This window comes from Delphinapterus leucas, chromosome 8 (genome assembly GCF_059928025.1).
Source record: "Delphinapterus leucas isolate spDelLeu-1000000601 "Yukka" chromosome 8, BTC_Dleu_Yukka2, whole genome shotgun sequence".
NCBI lineage: Eukaryota > Metazoa > Chordata > Mammalia > Artiodactyla > Monodontidae > Delphinapterus > Delphinapterus leucas.
Window position 1 is genome coordinate 27,090,479 of NC_143136.1, and position 19,783 is coordinate 27,110,261.

The 19,783-nt window shown below is 39.4% G+C and overlaps 1 protein-coding gene across 1 annotated transcript in view; it reads right to left on the reverse strand.

The window, feature by feature from the left end:
• Positions 1–19,783, reverse strand: part of UNC80 (unc-80 subunit of NALCN channel complex) — a 240,407-nt gene that overhangs the window by 12,509 nt on the left and 208,115 nt on the right. The window contains exons 52-60 of the mRNA XM_089916431.1: positions 18,056–18,256; positions 15,780–15,903; positions 14,694–14,819; positions 13,329–13,452; positions 12,375–12,581; positions 8,548–8,732; positions 7,783–7,948; positions 6,249–6,428; positions 1,814–1,952 (exon numbers count right to left, since the gene is read on the reverse strand). Coding sequence (XP_089772557.1) covers positions 1,814–1,952; positions 6,249–6,428; positions 7,783–7,948; positions 8,548–8,732; positions 12,375–12,581; positions 13,329–13,452; positions 14,694–14,819; positions 15,780–15,903; positions 18,056–18,256 — 1,452 coding nt within the window. The remainder of the gene's footprint in view (positions 1–1,813; positions 1,953–6,248; positions 6,429–7,782; positions 7,949–8,547; positions 8,733–12,374; positions 12,582–13,328; positions 13,453–14,693; positions 14,820–15,779; positions 15,904–18,055; positions 18,257–19,783) is intronic.

The window sequence follows — 19,783 nt, forward strand, 5'->3', positions numbered from 1 at the left end:
GAAGAAACCTGTCAGGTTGGTGAAAGAATAATTAGTTTATCGATTTATTTGGATCACACTGATTTGGGAATTTGTGAACAGAAACTGTTATACTTTCTCTCCCTTTCCTTCAGTGCCTAGCACTGAGCTAAGTACTCACGAGGCACTCAATAAATAGTTGTTAAAATGGATGGAATTAAACAATTTAGAAAATTGGAGTGCCCGCCTCTAGAGAATTGTTGTTCACCTAATTGTATACTGTAAAAATAGCAACCATCCCCAGAAAGAGGCTTTCCCTAACACACAGAGACATAATTACCTTCCCTAGCCCAGAGGGTTTAACTATATTATTTTTCTGGATTTCTAGTATATCCATAATAGAACAAATTTTCTCCCCAGAAATGAGATAACTCCTTAATGGATATGTACAAAGGGAATTGATGGCCTAGTTATTTTAGGTAAATAACCAAAAAACTCTTTACTTAAAATTCCCTAATTTAAACTTTTAGACAGACTGCTAGATAGTTTTCGTTTATTCTTGATAGAAGTTTGCACATTTCTAGCAATTAAACATAAATCACCACTTACCAGTATTAACTGCTTGTATGGCTTTACATCTTTTTTTTGGATATTTTATAGTTTGGCTCTGATTTTGTTCATATATTTTATTTATAAGACTTCCTTTTCAAAGAGAAATTACCAAATGGTAGGTAAAGCAATCTCTTACAATCATAGTAATCCTTATATACTAGCAATTTTTGTAATAACTCAATAGTACATAAATAATGCTTTCTTTTTAAGTATGCAATTTACTTATTAATCTTTTATCATTTCCCCCTATTTTTTCAATATTCTCCAAAGTTTGGCTTTATTTCGCAAATTTTATTTCATCTGTACAGTTCAGGAATGATTTGCTAAAGGGTATAGATCTAGGGTAATTATTTCTGCATGTAAACTAATTTTATCTGATCATTAGCATGTGCCCTGATTGTTCTTATTCTCCGTGTATAAGTTATACCACAATGACTCTATAGGTAATAAGAATAAACAACAAACTAGATAAAAAACACATAAGACTGATTCTTTTAAAGAATTCAGTTTCTGAAGTAAAAATACTGCCTCTGAAATAGATAATGTTTTATTTCTTATGTCAGATCATTTCCTATATAACCATATATATGGTAAACTATATATATAAAGTTTTAAATCTATATTCTTAGAGGGCAGAGAACACCAAAGAAAATGTTTTAAAGAGTTTAGCTATGGAAACATAAAACTCTCTAGGTAGAGAAGTTACCTTAAAGACCAACTTTAGCTAACCTCTCATTTCACAGAGGAGAAAACAGTGGGCTCCTGTTAAATGACCTGCCCAACGTCACACATAGTGGCATCGGTCTTCTTCTGCTTGGTTAAGCATCACTACCTCCAACTAAATACTGACGATACACCAGAAGTCTAAACTACCACATATATCAAGCTAGTCCTATACACTTGCCAGGTACTCGTTATTAGCTTAGCTGATGTTATAGCTGAAACACAAGAATGTCATCTGAAAGAAGACCATGAAAGAAGACCATATATCTGTTTATAGAAAAATTTTAAGGAGAAACAATGTTTGGATCAGAAATTGAGATCCCTTCTACTGGCCTGGCTTAGAAAACTCTCCGCAAGTTGTTGCCTGTGCAACCCTCGTTGAAAAGTTGTTTGAATGGTCTACTTAACAACATTGATTGTTTGCTTCTCTTTAGTCCTTTTTTAGAATAACAGGAGTGAGTTTTCAGAATTTCTACCTTTGCCCCCAAAGGCAGAGCATAACATATTCGTAGCTCTTTACCTTTGGCTGGGTAACATGCCCACCTCAGCCTGAGGTGCAGACATGCTGGAGACATGGCTGGAGAACCGCCTCCTTCCAATGGCACTCAGGAGGTAAGCTTCTTGTTCACTTACCACACTGGGCATGCTGACAGAGTCATCTGAAAGGGCCAGAGAAGGGAGTGTTAGGAAACTGTGATGTGGACCAGAAAACCCAGACCAGCTTTGTACTTGGGTTCCATCCTTGGCTTGTATGCAAACTTAGGGCAGTATCTAAAGCTAAATTATCATTCATCCCTTTGTACAGATTCAAAACTAAGACCTTTGGGGCCTTAAGAAACATCTTCACTATTTTTATAAAACCAGAGACTTTAACAGCTGAGCCTCTAGGGTTACTGAACAGTGTCATTTTGAGAATACGAACAGAACTTTGAGTTAAAGTGACTGGTTACTTCATTTGGGTGAGGGAAACAGCTTCAGTAAAACTTCATGAATGTATCTCCATCTTGAAAAAAAAAATAAAAGACCTTTGGGGGCTTGGTTTTTAATCTGCACAAAGGGATGAAGGATAATTCTTCCCATCTACAAATCTCCCACCCTCAAACAGCCTTCATGAAATATATGTAAACTTCTTGTCCATTTCTACAAGTAGGTTATTTGTAAAAATCAAGGGGCATCTGCAAATTAAAGATTTCGGAAAAGCTGGACTATAAGTTTTAAACATTCCAGAAATAGTTCAGTAAGGGACTTTGTTATTGAACAAATCAAGCATTTTTGAAATTCAAACACTACATTCAGTACATTTCATGATTTTTAGACTGCTGAGGGAAAGACTATTTCAGGTATTTTTTGGAAAAATATTTAAAAACCTATAAAGTTCAGAAACAAGTGCTTATTTTAACCTAAATTTAAAGTTTGAAGCAGTCTTGCTTTCTCCATAGAAGCTGAAATTAATGTATTCAAATCCATATGAAAATTAACTTTAGCACAATAATTTGTGACAAGGAGACCTCATTCTCAGTGAGCAAATATTGTTTGTAACTGAACAGAAAACACATCTTGACTGACATAGAATCTTGGTGAACTTATGCTACCATGTAAGGTTGTCTGACATCATTTATTTAAAATATCCCAAGTGGTCATATTGCTAGTGAAATTTATTTCAAACCAAAGAGGCGAATACGAAAAGTGCTAAAAATTTTAATTTGCTATATAACTGACTTGAAGTTGATTCTTGTTATAGAATGGTATTTCCTTTTTAGATGTGTTCATAGAGAAGAGAATAATCAAATATGTCCTAAAAACATGAAAAAAAATGTGGTAGGGTAGATTGAGCTATTTCTACTAAGACCTTTCTGAAATTCCATTGACTTTTTTCTCTCTTATCCAAACTCATATATCACTTAACACTTACTCCTTCAATATTTGTTTGGTGATTAATCATGTGCTGTGTCATTCACTCTTTTTTTTTTTTAAAGACTTTTTTGATGTGGATCATTTTTAAAGTCTTTACTGAATTTGTTACAATATTGCTTCTGTTTTATGTTTTGGTTTTTTTGGCCGTGAGGCATGTGGGATCTTATCTCCCCGACCAGGGATTGAACCCACATCCCCTGCATTGGAAGGCGAAGTCTTAACCACTGGACCACCAGGGAAGTCCCTCATTTACACTTTTGTTAAGTGTTCTTTATCAAAAATGTCTGTCATCTCCTCTACAAGACTGTATCTAAGATTTTAGAGAGCAGAGAATATATCTTTCTCATACTTTCTTATTCCTCATCTTGTTCCTGCTAGGTCCTAATACAGGTTTGATGATTGAACGGAAAAAATGTTTAATTCAAAGGTGTCAACCCTCTAGCTTTCATACCCCACCTTATAAATTAATACACACCCACATCACAATCACACCACATTGTGTGTTAGCAACCCTGTTGTCATTGGATGGTTGTGATGTTTGAGAGCAGAGATATTAGCAAAAACTTGCATACTTGTAAGTGTATGAGTGTTGGCCTTTGGTCATTGCTCTCTCTGTTTATGTCTTCTCTACTTTTCTTCTCTACTTCCTTCCTACTGGCTTGGTCATCCTCTAATTCATAAGGTTACTTGCAAAATATATTTAGCTTTATTAAAGAGAGGTTGTTATCGTTTGCCATATTTAAAAATTTTCTTGGAGAGACTACTTCAACCATTAAAGAAAAATAGATATTACTTTAAGTTCTGGACTATTACTAGGACTTATATTGAATATTCGAACTGCTGATCCTTATCTCTCTCATTTTTTTTTTTGTCAAGGTCTTTCATGATTTCCCTAATCTTAGGGTTATTTCCATGAGCAATGATTTCAAAACAAATAGTCTGTAGGTCTGGTGCAGAACAGTATGACTATCACTTTGTTATTTACTTAACCCTGAAACTAAATCTGGAAATATTACTGATGTGCGCTTTTTAAAAAAAATTTTTTTAAATTAATTAAATTTTAATTTTGGCTGCCCTGGTCTTTGTTGCTGCGCACCGGCTTTTCTCTAGTTGCGGCGAGCGGGGGTTACTCTTTGTTGTGATTCGCAGGCTTCTCATCGGGTGGCTTCTCTTGTTGCAGAGCACAGGCTCTAGGCGTGTGGGCTTTAGTAGTTGTGGCACTCGGGCTCAGTAGTTGTGGCTCGCGGGCTCTAGAGTGCAGGCTCAGTAGTTGTGGCACACGGGCTTAGTTGCTAGGCGGCATGTGGGATCTTCCAGGACCAGGGCTCGAACCCGTGTCCCCTGCACTGGCAGGCAGATTCTTAACCACTGCACCACCAGGGAAGTCCACTGATGCATGCTTTGACAGAGCAGTTATTTCTTTCCTTCTCCTACACATCCAACTGTAGTAGGGTATTAAAATACTTTCATTCATCTTAATTAAAATTCTAACCTCAACTCTATTTAATTTAGTTCAGAGTGCAGCTTTTTTAAAAAAATTATTTATTTTTGGCTGCATTGGGTCTTCATTGCTGCACACGGGTTTTTCCTGGTTGCGGTGAGCAGGGGCTACTTTTGTTGCAGTGTGCGGGCTTCTCCTTGCAGTGGCTTCTCTTGTTGCGGAGCACAGGCTCTAGGCACACGGGGTTCGGTAGTTGCAGCACGTAGGCTCGGTAGTTGTGGCTCGCGGGCTCTAGAGCACAGGCTCAGTTGTTGTGGCACACGGGCTTAGTTGCTCCACGGCATGTGGGATTTTCCCCGACCTGGGCTCGAACCTGTGTCCCCTGCATTGGCAGGCGGATTCTTAACCACTGCACCACCAGGGAAGTCCCAGAGTGCGGCTTTTTGTTGTTGTTTGGTACAGAGGGGCTCTGAGTGAAGATCTAGATTTTGTTTTCATAAGGCATTGACAGTACACTTTGCTCTAAATGTTGTATCAGAGTGTCTTTGAAACACAACTGGAAAATAATCGATACAGTGAGAAAAACATTAAATGACAGGGGTATTTATGAAACCTTTCACCTTTTACTTTTTAAAACTATTATGCATATATATGGAAGCGTGTTCTTAACTGGATTTTCCCTCATTTCACCAAATCTTTAGAAGCTCCTGGCTGCCTCAGTTACTGGGGACACTCTTAACTCAAATTGGGTTGTACGCCCTCGAGACAGTCTGCTGCTTTACACTCTAGATAATATAGCTGGCTGGTCTTTTCTGAGTCATAAGCATATGCAGTGCTCACTTTTCCTTGCCCAATCGGGTCATGTAAGTACTGACTGACCTTCTAAGCAAGATGGCCAGGAGAAAGGGGAATAAACGCTCCCCTTCATTACTTAACCACAATTTAAATGAGTTAGTGAAAAGGTTGAATACATAAGCTCAAAGAAAACTTAGGGGTCACTAAAGATTTACTTTTTGTAAGACAGGAATAAAGACACAGACCTACTAGAGAATGGACTTGAGGATATGGGGAGGGGGAAGTGTAAGCTGTGACAAAGCGAGAGAGAGGCACGGACATATATACACTATCAAACGTAAGGTAGATAGCTAGTGGGAAGCAGCCGCATAGCACAGGGAGATCAGCTCGGTGCTTTGTGAACGCCTGGAGGGGTGGGAGGGAGGGAGACGCAAGAGGGAATAGATATGGGGACATATGTATATGTATAACTGATTCACTTTGTTATAAAGCAGAAACTAACACACCATTGTAAAGCAATTATACTCCAATAAAGATGTAAAAAAAAAAAAAAAAGATTTACTTTTTGCCTGAACTCCTACCAAATGACCAAGGATATCAAGGAATTTATAGAAAAGCAGGCATTAGAAGTCATGGGATCAGTCACAATTCCATTTTAAATCCTTTTTGTAAAAACGACCAGAGGATCAGAACTGAGAAAGGCCAGGAAGGTAGAAATCCTTCCCAAGCCCTCATGCACATGGCCAAGCTGGGTCACACATGACCTCCCACCTCCCACCACCCCAGGTTCTGCAGGGTGACCTACTTTCCTCATCTTCCTCATCAGTTCGACTCAGGGTGTCCTGTGAAGCCTGCTGGGACGGCTCACTGTCCTGCTCCCAGACTGTGCCGGTGCCTGTGTTGGAGCGTGACATGGTGGCCAGGCTCAGGCGGTAAGCAGAGGTGGAGGTACCCACGGTGCTGATGGATGTCTTCCCTTGGTAGGCTAGCGGGGTTGAGAGACCAAAGAAAATCCATGGTGAGGATCTTGAAAGAAAACAAATGCTAGCTTCAAGCTCCTCCCAGACAACTTATATTTTTTTAAGGAAAGGTCATTCAAATAGTATGTCCCAGATAGATGATCTTTAGGACAAAGTAGCAAATGGAACTGAAAATGGTGGGAAGAAAAAAAAAAAAGAGAGAATTGGCCACTGATGTACTTATAATTGAATAATTTTCTTGGGGGAGCAGAATATCTCTAACAATATAAAATGTTTTGATGTTGCTCCCTCTGTCATTGTTTTTCAGTTTTGTTTTCCAAGGCTGGCAGAACGCAAATTCATTTTTTCACTGAGAAATGTACATTACCTGACCCAAGCATACAGAAGTAATAAATACATTGTCTGAAAGGAACCTTACAATCAAAATGAGAATACATAATTAAAACTGTGTTCTTAGTCCCCTTTTCTGGAGATTACAATTTATAAAACACCCCCTTGGTTCTATGTTATATTATTTTATTATAAAGCAGAACATTTGAATGGCCCTGAGTAGATTTCACCAAGATTGTATTTGTCAGTTTTTTGGTCTTTAATACATTGAGAACAACACTAAAAGTTTTAGAAAGGAAAAAGAAGCCACATGGATGATAGTCTTCTACTTATGGGTAATGACTGCCCTCTAATGGCAGGTAATGATTTATTTTCCTTCCTTGGTGACCTGCAATTAATATAATTATAAAAGTAAATAATGCATTCCCAAAGAAAATCTTTTGAATAATGTAAACTAGCCTGCCGGTTTTTATTCAACCCTCTCTCCCTCCAATTTGTGAATTTTATCATCAATCACACAGACCCAGTTTTAAGTCCCCTCACTGGTGTCACTGTCTTTGTGTGTAAGTTATTTAACCTCTATTGAGTCTCAGTTTCTTCATTCTATAAGCAGACTTTCAGTTATGCATCTTGCAGGTATTTGTGTGGATTAAATAACAGCTATGACATAATCTATCACATAACAGACGCTCAATGAATGTGAGTTCCCTCCTCCTTTTCAAAACGGAAATGAAGGTAAGAATTTAAATAGGTTCCCCCCCCCAGCTAAATATTCAAGAAAAAGCCGAACTACTGAAATAAAGATTGAAAATAAAATATTCAAAAAAGGAATACAATTAAACTCTTATGATATCCCCCTTGATTTGTTTTGTTGTTGACAAGGATCACAGGGTCAAATCTACCAGTTGTACTGAAATGGCTAATGCATACTTGGCTCCAAAAAGAGCAGTGACCTGGAAAAAGAGGCATTCTTTGTAGGTTGTAAGTTCCATGAGTAAAACAAATTGAAAATACCCCTTGCATACTTACCTGATCCACTGTGAACTGCCTCTTTTAGAATTTTTAGTTCACTATTGAACTCAGCAATGAGGGAGCTCTTACACAGAGGGCGTGGAATGAAACGCCGTTCCAGCTGGTCAGCGATATGTTGTCGGGCAGAAAGCTCTTCGTGGTTCTCTGCTGGTTGGGCCAGAAGCTGAAAGGAAGGCATAGATTCTCAGGTCCTCAATTTTCTCATCTGTAAAATGAGCTAATTATTGTATCTATTTCATAGCTGGTGGTGAAGCTTAAATAAGGTAACGCATACAAAGTTCTTAGAACAGTGCTTAGGAAGTGCTTAATCAATATGTTGCTTTGAATCACAGTGCCCGTAAATCGAGGCATGAAAAGAATAAAAGAGTAGATGAATACTGAGGGTCTCAGAGGAAAAACATGCTTTAACTATCTCATTTTTCCCATGTTTATTTAAAATCAGGTCTCAGTCATGTCCCTGAAGACAAGAGACCATTCTTCAGATCTTTTTATCCGGTCAACCTTTGTTTCTTGAGGGGTTGGTAAATGGGGAGAGGGCAAAGTTTCACTGACGTTAATTAAGCTCTTACTGTGAAGGTACTTCTAACATGAAATTTTATCCTCTGGGATACCTGTTTGGGCTGATTTCTCGTCAAGCATGGTATTAACACGTCCTCCTGACTAGCTATATAGCACATGCCCCGAGACTGCTGCTGTCATCCTGCCCTGCTCTGGAAAGCAGCACATTCACGGGGCTTGTCACTTCCTGGAGGAGAAGCACACCTTGCACTGGATGAAAGGGCGCAAGAGCACGAAGATGGGGATGCGGGTCCGCACGATGAAGTCGAGGAAGTCCCACAGGGCCAGGCCGCCGACCTTCCTCAGGGCCATCTCCTTCACCTGGAGGCTCAGCCAGTACCACTGGCTGCCGAGCTGCCTCTCAAAGCAGACGAGAATCACCTTCAGCGCTTCACACCAGGAAAAGACACAAGTGAGCCTGCAGACTTGTGCTTCGGAGGAACCCTGCCCACATCCAGCTGCCCACATCCACAGCCTTTTTACGTATCTAATTTCTAAATGTCTAAACTCTCTCTCTGTTTCCAAAGACTTGAGCGTACTCCTGAGTGACAGTGTTCTGACATCAAGACAAATTTCTACGGTAAACATGCTTTGATTCTGATTAAAAGAACACATATATCTTTCTTAAGTGCATTTAACTACTATTTTGGAAAATACAAACCAAAGCTCTTCACAGAATTGAAAGGGAAATGTGGTATAAACATGATGTGTGGCTAATACTTCTAAGAGTTTTGTCATAGTGGCTTCATGGTAATACCAGCGTATTACTCACATCTGAAACTAAAACATGGGTGTTTTAAACTATTTTTCTTTTAAGCTCAGAGATAATATATTCTTGCTAATAAAAGCAAAATCAAGACCGTGCAGAAATGCATAAAGTTTAAAAAAGTAGTCCTTCCCCTTCCTACTCCCTTCCTGATTCCATCCTAAACTCTTCCCCAGAGTAACCAGTAAATCCTTCCAGAAAAGAAAACACTATCTTCCCTCCTCCACCTTTCACGATGTCTCTTGCTAAACCGTGTTGGATTTCTTTAACAATATCTCTTTTCTTCCAGATTCTGGCAGCCTTGTCACAATCTACATTTTAAAATTTATTTTCAGGAAGCAGATTTCCCAAACAGTGTGTCAGGACAAACCAGAATATTGTAAAAACGTCAGAGATTATGGTGAGGGCTTCCTCTACCACCCGGCTCTCCCCACAGGGTCTCCCATGGGGCAGTCAAGGAAACCTGGGCCTTCTTCATCACGTCTTAAGGCCCATCTCAGCATCTAGAAGACACATAGAAATCCAATTCCCTAAAGCCCTCAGGAGTCACCTACACCTTTACCATCTATTTAGGGCACTTCCAAGGGAAAACCAGGTCATATAACACAGAGAGAGTTGTAAGATTCTTCCTTCCACATCTACTCACCTCTATTCCTCTCCCTCATCATAACAAACACACGAACAAAAAGCAACACTCCTCTAACCCTACTCTGATCCTGGTGACATTTCTACCTGTTATGTGCCTGTTGGCCTTCTTTGGGCTTCTGCCTTTCTGCTTTCCACCTTCACCAGCAACAGCCCAACACACAAACAGGATAGCAAAGGGCTCAGGGATTCTGGTGCTGGATGGATTCGATCTGAAATTTGGCTCTGCTACTTATTGACAGTGTGACTTTAGGTAAGTTATTCAACCTTTCTGGGGCTTAGCCTCTTCCCTCCTAAAGTGAGGATATGTACTTCTTGGAGTTGTTGTGAGGATTCAAAGTGATGATAATGTAAAGTATAGAAAACGCTCGTTAGTGCACACTAAATGCTCAGAATAAAGGTAAAAATAAATTTAAAATAGAGGTCCAGTAGCCTGGCCAAGTAACCAAAGGATTCACCTTCATTAAAAAAGCAGAAAATAGAAAAAAAAAAAAAACACCCCATCAAAAAATGGGCAGAAGATCTAAATAGACATTTCTCCAAAGAAGACATACAGATGACCAAAAGGTACATGAAAAGATGCTCAACATCGCTAATTAGCGAAATGCAAATCAAAACTACGAGGTGTCACCCCACACCAGTTGGAATGGCTATCATCAAAAAGTCTACAAATAAATGCTGGAGAGGGTGTGGAAAAAAGGAACCCTCCTACATTGTTGGTGGGAATGTTAGCTGGTACAGCCACTATGGAGAACAGTACAGAGCTTCCTTAAAAAACTAAAAATAGAGCTACCATATGATCCTGCAATCCCACTACTGGACATACATCTGCAGAAAACCATAATTCGAAAAGATACATGCACCCCAATGTTCATAGCAACACTATTTACAATAGCCAAGACACAGAAGCAGCCTAAATGTCCATCGACAGATGAATGGGTAAAGATGAGATATATTTATACAATGGAATATTACTCAGCCATAAAGAGAATGAAATAATGCCATTTGCTGCAGCATGGATGGACCTAGAGATTGTCATACTAAGTGAAGTAAGTCAGAGAAAGACAAGTATCCTATGATATCACTCATATGTGTGGAACCTAAAAAAATGATACAAATAAACTTATATACAAAACAGATAGACCCAAAGACATAGAAAACAAACTTATGGTTACCAGAGGGGAAGGGGGGAGGGATGAATTAGGAGTTTGGGATTAACCTATACAAATTACTATACATAAAATAGATAACAGGGAAGGACCTACTGTATAGCACAAAGAACTATACTCAATATTTCGTAATAACCTATAAGGGAAAAGAATCTGAAAAAAAAAGTTATGTATGTATGTATGATTGAATAACTTTGCTACACACTTGAAACTAACACAACACTGTAAATCAACTATACTTCAATTTTTAAGAAAAGGCAGAAAGTGGAGAGAACGGAAGATAGTTACCCGTTAAGTGTTTTCTCCTATCCCTGTCTTACATGCTAAGGCCTCTTTTCCCACCATCCTCTGTACAGTCCTAAACCTCATGCAGGGCTCTGTGCCAGAGTCTAGATTTTATCTGAACCCTACAACCTCACGTCTCTGGCAACCATGCCCCACACGGGCAAGTCCTATGCACATGCAGCCTTGTTTCTTTTTTTCCTTTTTCATTCTCATTGTCAATCACATCATTTTCAAATACATTCCTCAGTAATGCAGTCCAAACATCCCCCCGCCACACACACACACACACACACACACACACACTCCAAAGTCCAAGGACCTGAAGAACCTGTTTTTACCATTGTGTCTGCTTTCATCTTATACTCCCCACCAAGGTCTGCTTTGGTGAATTGAAAAATGTCAGGCAAGATTTTTTCAGCTTCCTCCTTTTGAGATTTTCTGTTGCCAGTACTCCTTAGTCTCAGTGCTGTGGCAACAGTGGTCATTTCTCCCCAGCTTAGTTCATTCTAGTCAAGGAGTAGCTGTTAGTATTCCATGGGTCACATGGAATGGTCGAATACTTATTAGTACTCCACCCAGTCACAGCAGGGATAGGGTAACGGGAAAGTAGAAGTCAAGGGTGATGCTTTGTACGTGCTGAAGTGGCTTCTCTAAATACTTTCTGGATTGAGGTCTTTTAAAATACTTTTTGTAGAGCATGGACTTGAGGACATGGGGAGGGGGAAGGGTAAGCTGTGACAAAGCGAGAGAGTGGCATGGACATATACACACTACCAAACGTAAAACAGATAGCTAGTGGGAAGCAGCCGCATAGCACAGGGACATCAGCTCGGTGCTTCGTGACCACCTACAGGGGTGGGACAGGGAGGGTGGGAGGGAGGGAGACGGAAGAGGGAGGAGATATGGGGACATATGTATATGTATGGCTGATTCACTTTGTTATAAAGCAGAAACTAACACACCACTGTAAAGCAACTATACTCCAATAAAGATGTAAAAAAAAATAAAATACTTTTTGAGTCAAGGTGGAACATAACTAAATAAGTACATATGTACATACATATATACATGTATACATATACATATGTGTGTATATATCTATATCTTTCTATTTCTCTATCTACCTGCCTACCTACCTACCTACCTATCTAGAGAGAAGTACCCACCCAAGTATGCTGCTTGGCTGGTGGGCTCTGCCAGCCCTTCCCTGCGCAGGTCTTTGCCTGCATCCCCGGGGGTGGAGCAGTGAGCGGGGGAGCTCTCCAACATGAAGCTCTTGCTTCTGGACGTGCTGATGATCCGTGGAGGCAGGAGCACATTAATGACTGTCTGCAGTAGCAGCTGCACCTCAGGCTGCTCCAGCCATGGGCTATCTGCCGGGCAGAGTTTGTAAGGAGGAAGTGGAAAGAAAAGCAAGTCACAAGGTAGGCTTTCCACGTTAGACACAGAAAAATTCAGCTCTTTCTCCAATTCCAAACTAGAACACCCTAGAAATTCGAGTGCCTTCCCCACCAAGTACAGCTTCTCCTATGGACAGAGGCAACGCTCCTGGTACTGGGTGTCTCCTCCGTAGTCAGCACCCAAGGGTCCCTGCTCCTAGCCAAATCTCCCGCTTACCATTTCAATCTGCTTTCTGTTTTGTTTTTTTTTTCTGCTCAAATACTCATAATGCACTGTCTTTATGTTTGAGATAAACTTTTCCTAAAAGAAAAAATCCCCCAAGAAGTAAGAGTAATGAAAACATATTGGAATTTAGTGACAGTGGCAGGATTTACACTAAACCTAGTGGCAGTAGGTTATCCAGTCCATTCTCTGTCAATTCACATCATCCTGTACTTCAGTTAATACCATTTTCTTAATTGAAACAATGCTCTCCTGATTTTTGCTGTACTGAAATGCTTTTAAATAGGATGTATCTTCTAAGTAGAGCAGAGACAGTCTTGACCAAGGGCAGCTAAACTGAAAAGAAAGAAAAACTCTTATTTCCTAAGATACCCTTGTTTAAATCATTCAGATCAACTTCAATGACGGCCTTCATGGGAAAAGGAAGAAATAACAGCCTGACACTTAAGAAAACACAACAACAATGATAAATTTTCCTTTAGTTAAATTAATCAGACCTTTGCTTCCAGATCCTACTGTGAGCACAAATGGGATGAGCAGATTTAAAAGCATCCCCTCCCTTCGCTCTTGATTGGTGAATGGGGAGATCACATGGCTTAAAGGAAAATCTTCTTTTAAAGCCTGTGCAGCAATAATAGAAAAAAAGATTAATTGACCCCCTCACCCATTCAGTCTGTTTGTTTTTACACAGCATGGAGGAGACGGGGACTCCCTGATGGCTGCACCTGCAAACTAGGAGTTCAACTGTCATCTGTGCAGCATACAAGATTCACCCCAAACCGATACTTTACCATTTGTTTGACATAATTGAGAGCTATATACCTAAAAAACAGCAACATCTTGAATATCAAATGAAAAATCATGACACTTATAGTCTGGTACAAAAACAACTGCACTTCCCCATTCATTTTATCCATGTGTCCACCAATAAATACTTTAGCGACCAAAGAAAAGGAGAACTTGCCACCTGCTCCACTGGGGAGTTATTTAAAAATCCTCTCCCCTGTATAAGACCTTCTCCAAGCCAGAAAGCAACAGACAATATAAAAAGAAATAAATGATCTCTGTATATGTGTTGTCAAAATGTGTCACTTTAGGGATGTCTTTATTTCCCTTCTGCCTGGTAGCCACAGCGCTTGCTTAATCTCTTTTCCATCATCTAACCATTCTCTGGATGATGGACCATCAAGCTTGGTTGTCAGATAATGGATGGGTCGGTTATCCGTTTACAGCCATTCTATACTTCCCATTGGTCAGAAAGCTTTCTGGTGATTTATCACTCTTTAAAGTTAGGTGACACACAGAAATAGGCAGGGAAACTGGCATTCTATACTTTTTTGCTTTGGGAATGATTATTTTAATTTTAGGAAATAAAAGAAGTGGGAGAAAAATGATTAAAAAAAGCACCCGCAATATTCAGCCCACAATCGTCAAAGAAAATTAAGATATTCAAAGTCTAGTAATAATATTTGAACTTTTTTTACTGCAATTCTTTCTGCAAATAATTTAAAACCAGACTTTGAACATTACTGCCTCTTTTAATTAACAATTGTGAGCTGGTTATCTGTGAACCATTATTTTCCTAAGGTACTGACACACGTTTTAAACGACGGAAGCGGCTCCTGAGGTTGTGGCAGGACTAAATGACTCTGCTATTTTTGAGATCTCAAGAAGAATTACAGAAGCACAACTTTAGGACCAAGCTCAGGGCTGAAGCTCCAAAACTGTAAAAGTCTGGAGATGTTTACACTTCTGTTTCACAGATTTTGCCCAGCCTTTGCAGAAAAATAAAAGAGAACACCATGATCAGGTGCCTCAACCAGCAACGTAATGAGCGTGACAAACAGGTAAGGCAGTCACACCTGTATCTGCAATGCTACAAGCCGGACAACAGCTGTGCTGAAGGGCAGAGGTGGTGAGAGATAAGGGCTGAGATGAAGAAGGGGTAATCCATCAGCAACACTGGAGGGTCCTACCACTCCCATCACCTGAAATACAAACAGAGCACATGACCAGCCTTGACTATTGCAATTTCATGCAACTGTAGTAAGGGAGTCTCAGTCAATAATAATAAAAATAATGATAATGATAATAAAAAATTTGAAGGTTGGGCATGTTACTTTCAATCTGTTCGTATTGCCTTCTTTTGAAGGCATGTAATGTCTGGAGTCAGATCAAACGATTACACTGGATTCAGCCAAGGTTTTGTAGAATGTTGCTTATAACTAACTATGTAAATAATGAGAGATGAACCCAAAATTGTTCTAAGCAGGAGACTGGACATACTTACTTGTGGACTCAAAGGAACGCAATCAACATTCTTTGATGGAGCAAATGCTGACAACGATGATGATGGCAAGAGCTCTACTTGCACTAGGCATTCCAGCTACAGATTTATTGCTCAACTAGCTAACCAGCAGATTCTATTCAATGAAATGCTCTACCATGGTTTCCACATTGTACAAAACCTTGTCAGGACCAGACTCTAGATATTACATAACTGATAAAAAATTTTTTGTTTTCATGTAAATCCTAGACTGGCCAACCCATAATGTGATTTTTCACTAAGAAAGAAAAAAAAAAATCCTCTTTGCATTTTAATCTCCCCCACCCCAGACTACTTCAACTTCTAGCCAATTGTGCAGTCTCCCGCCACCCCACTCTCCAACTGGCAGCCCTCAACTCTCAGCGCAACTTGAAGAGGTCAATTGTCAAAGTAGTGCGTGGGAAGCAGCACACCAAAATCCCATCTGTAGAGGGACGGGCCCCTTGATCTCCCCACACGCTACCTTGAAATGTACCTCACTATTTTCAGTGTCACCTGAGCCGTCTGTTTTCATGGGTAGGTGTGTAGGTAGATAGGTTGACCTGTAAATCTTCCATTCAGAGAAATCAATAGCAGAGTTAAATTTTGTAAAGTTTCATAAGATTGCCACTTGGCTACTCACCAGATTGACACAGACATTGATCAGTGACCTAAGGTGAGGCAGGAAGGATATGATTGGCTGCCTCTGAAGTGTCAAACAAACCCCTTCAATCAAATTGCTGGCAGGCTCCCACTCAACCTGTCGCCTGGAATACAATATAGGAGCCATTAGCAGCGTGGCTCCCTTCTGGAGACTGTCTGAAACGAGTGAATGAGACAGTGATTCTGACGCCATCTAAGACAGGATGGGTGTCTGAGACAACAAAATGCTTCAGAGGGGAGGAAGTTTACCCACGTTGTTCCAAAAGTACAGAGCACATTAGGAAGGGAAGAGGATACTGAAAACGTAGCAGAGGCACTCCTGCCCCACTCGACTAATGAGACAAAATCTATTGAAGAAAAAACAGAGATGATGAATGGGTGGCATTTCAAGTTTCCTAGTTTTAACTATGAGAGAGGGTATGAGACTACTATTTTAGGAAACCCATCATAGGAGTCATTACTCGCAGTAGAACTAATTTGACTATAGGTTGTGTTTCTGAAATGTTTTTTTATCAGACTACAGTTGATCTCATCAGTTTTTATACCAGACTGCAACTAATTAGATTTATATGGCTTAACTCTTGCCAAAAAGATGGCATTGGAGGAAAACAGTCTATTTAAAAAGTGTTCTTTCTTTGCCTCCTAAAAAATGATATTTTGGGGCTACATTCTATGGTAGTATAAATGGTGGTATACATAACCCAATTAGATGAATATGAGATTTTCTGTAATAGAAAACAATCTGGTCTGTAATTGTCTCAGTACTGAAGAGTCGTTTCTGTGGCCCCCTAAATAAACAAGTTGGGCTTTACTGAGATCAATGTTATTTCCTGGAAATAATTTCTAAGCTTATATTGCCTACCAAATTGAAATCTCTACAATGACAAAATGGAAACGTTCATACATGAGGATATGTTGACATTCCTGATGCTCAAGTAACCTACAGGTTAGGTTCAGTCAACATTTCTCTTGTTGAACTGAGATCACCTGAAGAAATTAAATCCAAGGCAACCCCAGATTCACAGTATGCACACCAAGAAAATTGCCTACAATTAATCAAGTCTATAAATTTATCCAGACGTCTACTTTTAGGAAACTGCTGTTCTTTATAATGGGTTTAGTTATATGATAAATGAGTTAGCCTATGGAGATGTTAACATCTTCAGAAGAAACGTTATTTTAACACACCCTTGTGAGATTTATAAGACTGGCCATTTGCCAACAGGCACAGATGTTCCACTGGGACCACTAAAGAAAATAGGAGTGCTTTAAGGATACTCATTTCTATGCTACTAAAATAAATAACCTTGAAATAACATATAGGCATCCATCATCACGGTAGAAAAGAATATAGGATCAAACTGTCCATTATTAGAATAAAATCTTTCAATTTCTTTTTAATAAATTCAACAGCTTCTGATGGCTGCATAAATGAAAAGAGCACAGGATAAAACCTGGAAAAGTTCTGACAAATTGAACAGTAAATGCTACAGATTCTTGGGCAAGAGTTGCATTGATTTGGGGTTTAGTTTAACAGGACAGAAAATGGTCTCACTAACCCAAAGTGGAAATTTCCAAACTAGTGGGTTTATTAGCATTTATCAATTGATGTATCTTCTCACTGTGGCTATAGGTTTCCAAACTGGGCTCAGAACTCCAGGTAGCCTGGTTCGGAGGCATCTGCTCACAGAAAGGCTACCAACTGATATTTCAGGCCACTGAGTGGAGGGCAAGTGGCAATAACATTGATTTAGTACCACCTGAATTAGGTGAAAAGGTGAAAATTAGGTATTTGTTATCAACCCTGAGAGCTCTTTAGCTGCTGCTTCGCTGATTATTGTAAAGCTTGGCATTTCTATAAACTGGTACCTAAAATACTATGTTAAGTACACATTTTTGAACATCAAGCTAATTTTTCTTCTCTCCTTAGTTGTTTAATTCATAAGGCATAGCTTGCCTTACTTTGAAAGGAATTGAAGGATACACATTGAATTTCTTATGTGTGTCAGATAAGGAACGTGATAGCTAAGAAATAGATTTTTCAAGATAAATACAGTTTTTGGAAGAATATGTTATTTCCACAAAATATAGACCCTGCTACTTATGCTTTCGTATACCTGATTAGCTCTGCACATATAACCGACCGAACACTTCTGAGCTATTCATTCAACTGCGGATTGATCCACCACCTTCAAAAATGACAAACTTGCAGCTTGAAGCTTGTAATACCAAAAGCTGACTAGGAGGCCTCCTCACCTCAAAGTAGGCATCTTATGAATTTTGTTGAACATCCTATCCAATCTCTTTAAAATGAGAATAAGGGCCGGCCTCACTGCCTCGGCTGTCCAGTCGGTGATAGGGAGCATCTCCATGATGTAGCGTCGAAGCCCACGGCTCTCCATTGTCTGGGTGTCGTATGGTGCCAACTTCAGAAGGGAGTGTGCAATTTCTGCCAACCTAAAATGTTTTGTTTTGTTTTTAAAGAATAAGCTTAGAAAGCCACCATGAGAATTTTCCCACACAGCATCATGCTAATCACCCTCCTTCCAGCACACTGACTCCCTAAACTGTGAACATTCTGGCACATTATCTCATAACTTGTAAATAAACGTTTTAAAAACCAAATCTGGACAAAATAAGGCCCATACATTTCAGTTGGTTGATATATCTCTTAAGTCTTTTCAGTTTGTAGGTTCCCCCTCTTCTGCTCTTGTTTTGACATCTAGTAATTCATTTGTTGGAGAAATTAGCTGTTGGTCCTGTAGCATTTCCTGCACTCTGGATTTTGCTGATTGAATCTCCATGGTGTCATTTAATTTATCTTATTTCTCCTGTATGTAATTCAATTGGTAGTTAGATCCAGGGGCTAGATCAGATTAGGTTTTGATTTTCTGGTATGTGTCCTTCATAGGCGATGTGTACTTTCCTCAGGACGTATGTGATTCCCAGCTGTCACTCTTCATGATGTCAGTGGCTACTAGTGATCACTGCACAGATTCCTCAACTCATTAGAAGTAGTACAATGGTAATATTGTATCGTTTTTTTCCATGTATTAACTATAGCATTTTAATAAGAAGTCCTTTTGATTACTCCAAGAGAGACAGGACAAATGCTTAAAAAGAACTACAGTTTAAGAGCACCCCAGGTGATTCTGACAGGCACTCTGGTATAGGAATCAGAGCTAGGCCCTTGCCCCTCTACCACATGGATTGCTCTACAATTGCTCTGTGTGACTAGTGCCATGGATGGAGGATTCACCACTGCATGAGGCAGCTCATTCCATCTTTGGACATCCACACTGTGAAAAGCTCTCCTCATATTAGGTCCCCAAATTCCCTCAATTTTTTCCTATGAGGCTTCATCTGGAAGCATGAATTCAATCCATCTTCTCCATGGCAACCCTTCACTATCAACAGTCACTGTCTCTTCATCCCCACTCATACTCTCTCCAGACTGAACATACACATTGTCCTTCTAGAAATTGTGTGTGAGTGTGTGTGTTTTAAAGAAATCGTTTTAAACAGTCTTCACACTCTTTTGTTTATCTCTTTCTCACAAATGTGCCATGCAGAAAATAATGCTTTACTTTTCAGGTCGTTTGATTGACAGATAAAAGTATATCTATATACACATATTTCTTTTTTAAATGGGTTTTTTCTTTTTCTCCCAGTTTTATTGAGATATAATTGACATACAGCACTGTATAAGTCCAAGGTGTACAGCGCAATGATTTGACTCATGTACATCATGAAGTGACCACCAAAACAAATCTAGTATATACACATATTTCTTTTCCCTTGTTATCTTGTAGGTAACCTTAAGAAATGCTAGAGAAATAACTGATCTATTTCAAGCTTGAAAACAATACTTAGAGTTGGATTTGTGTCATTTGATGGATTATTAACTGAATTTCTCTCATCTCTGGTCATGTTACAAAATGAATATGCTTCCAGCATAAAACAAAAATTTCCTTTAATACAGTC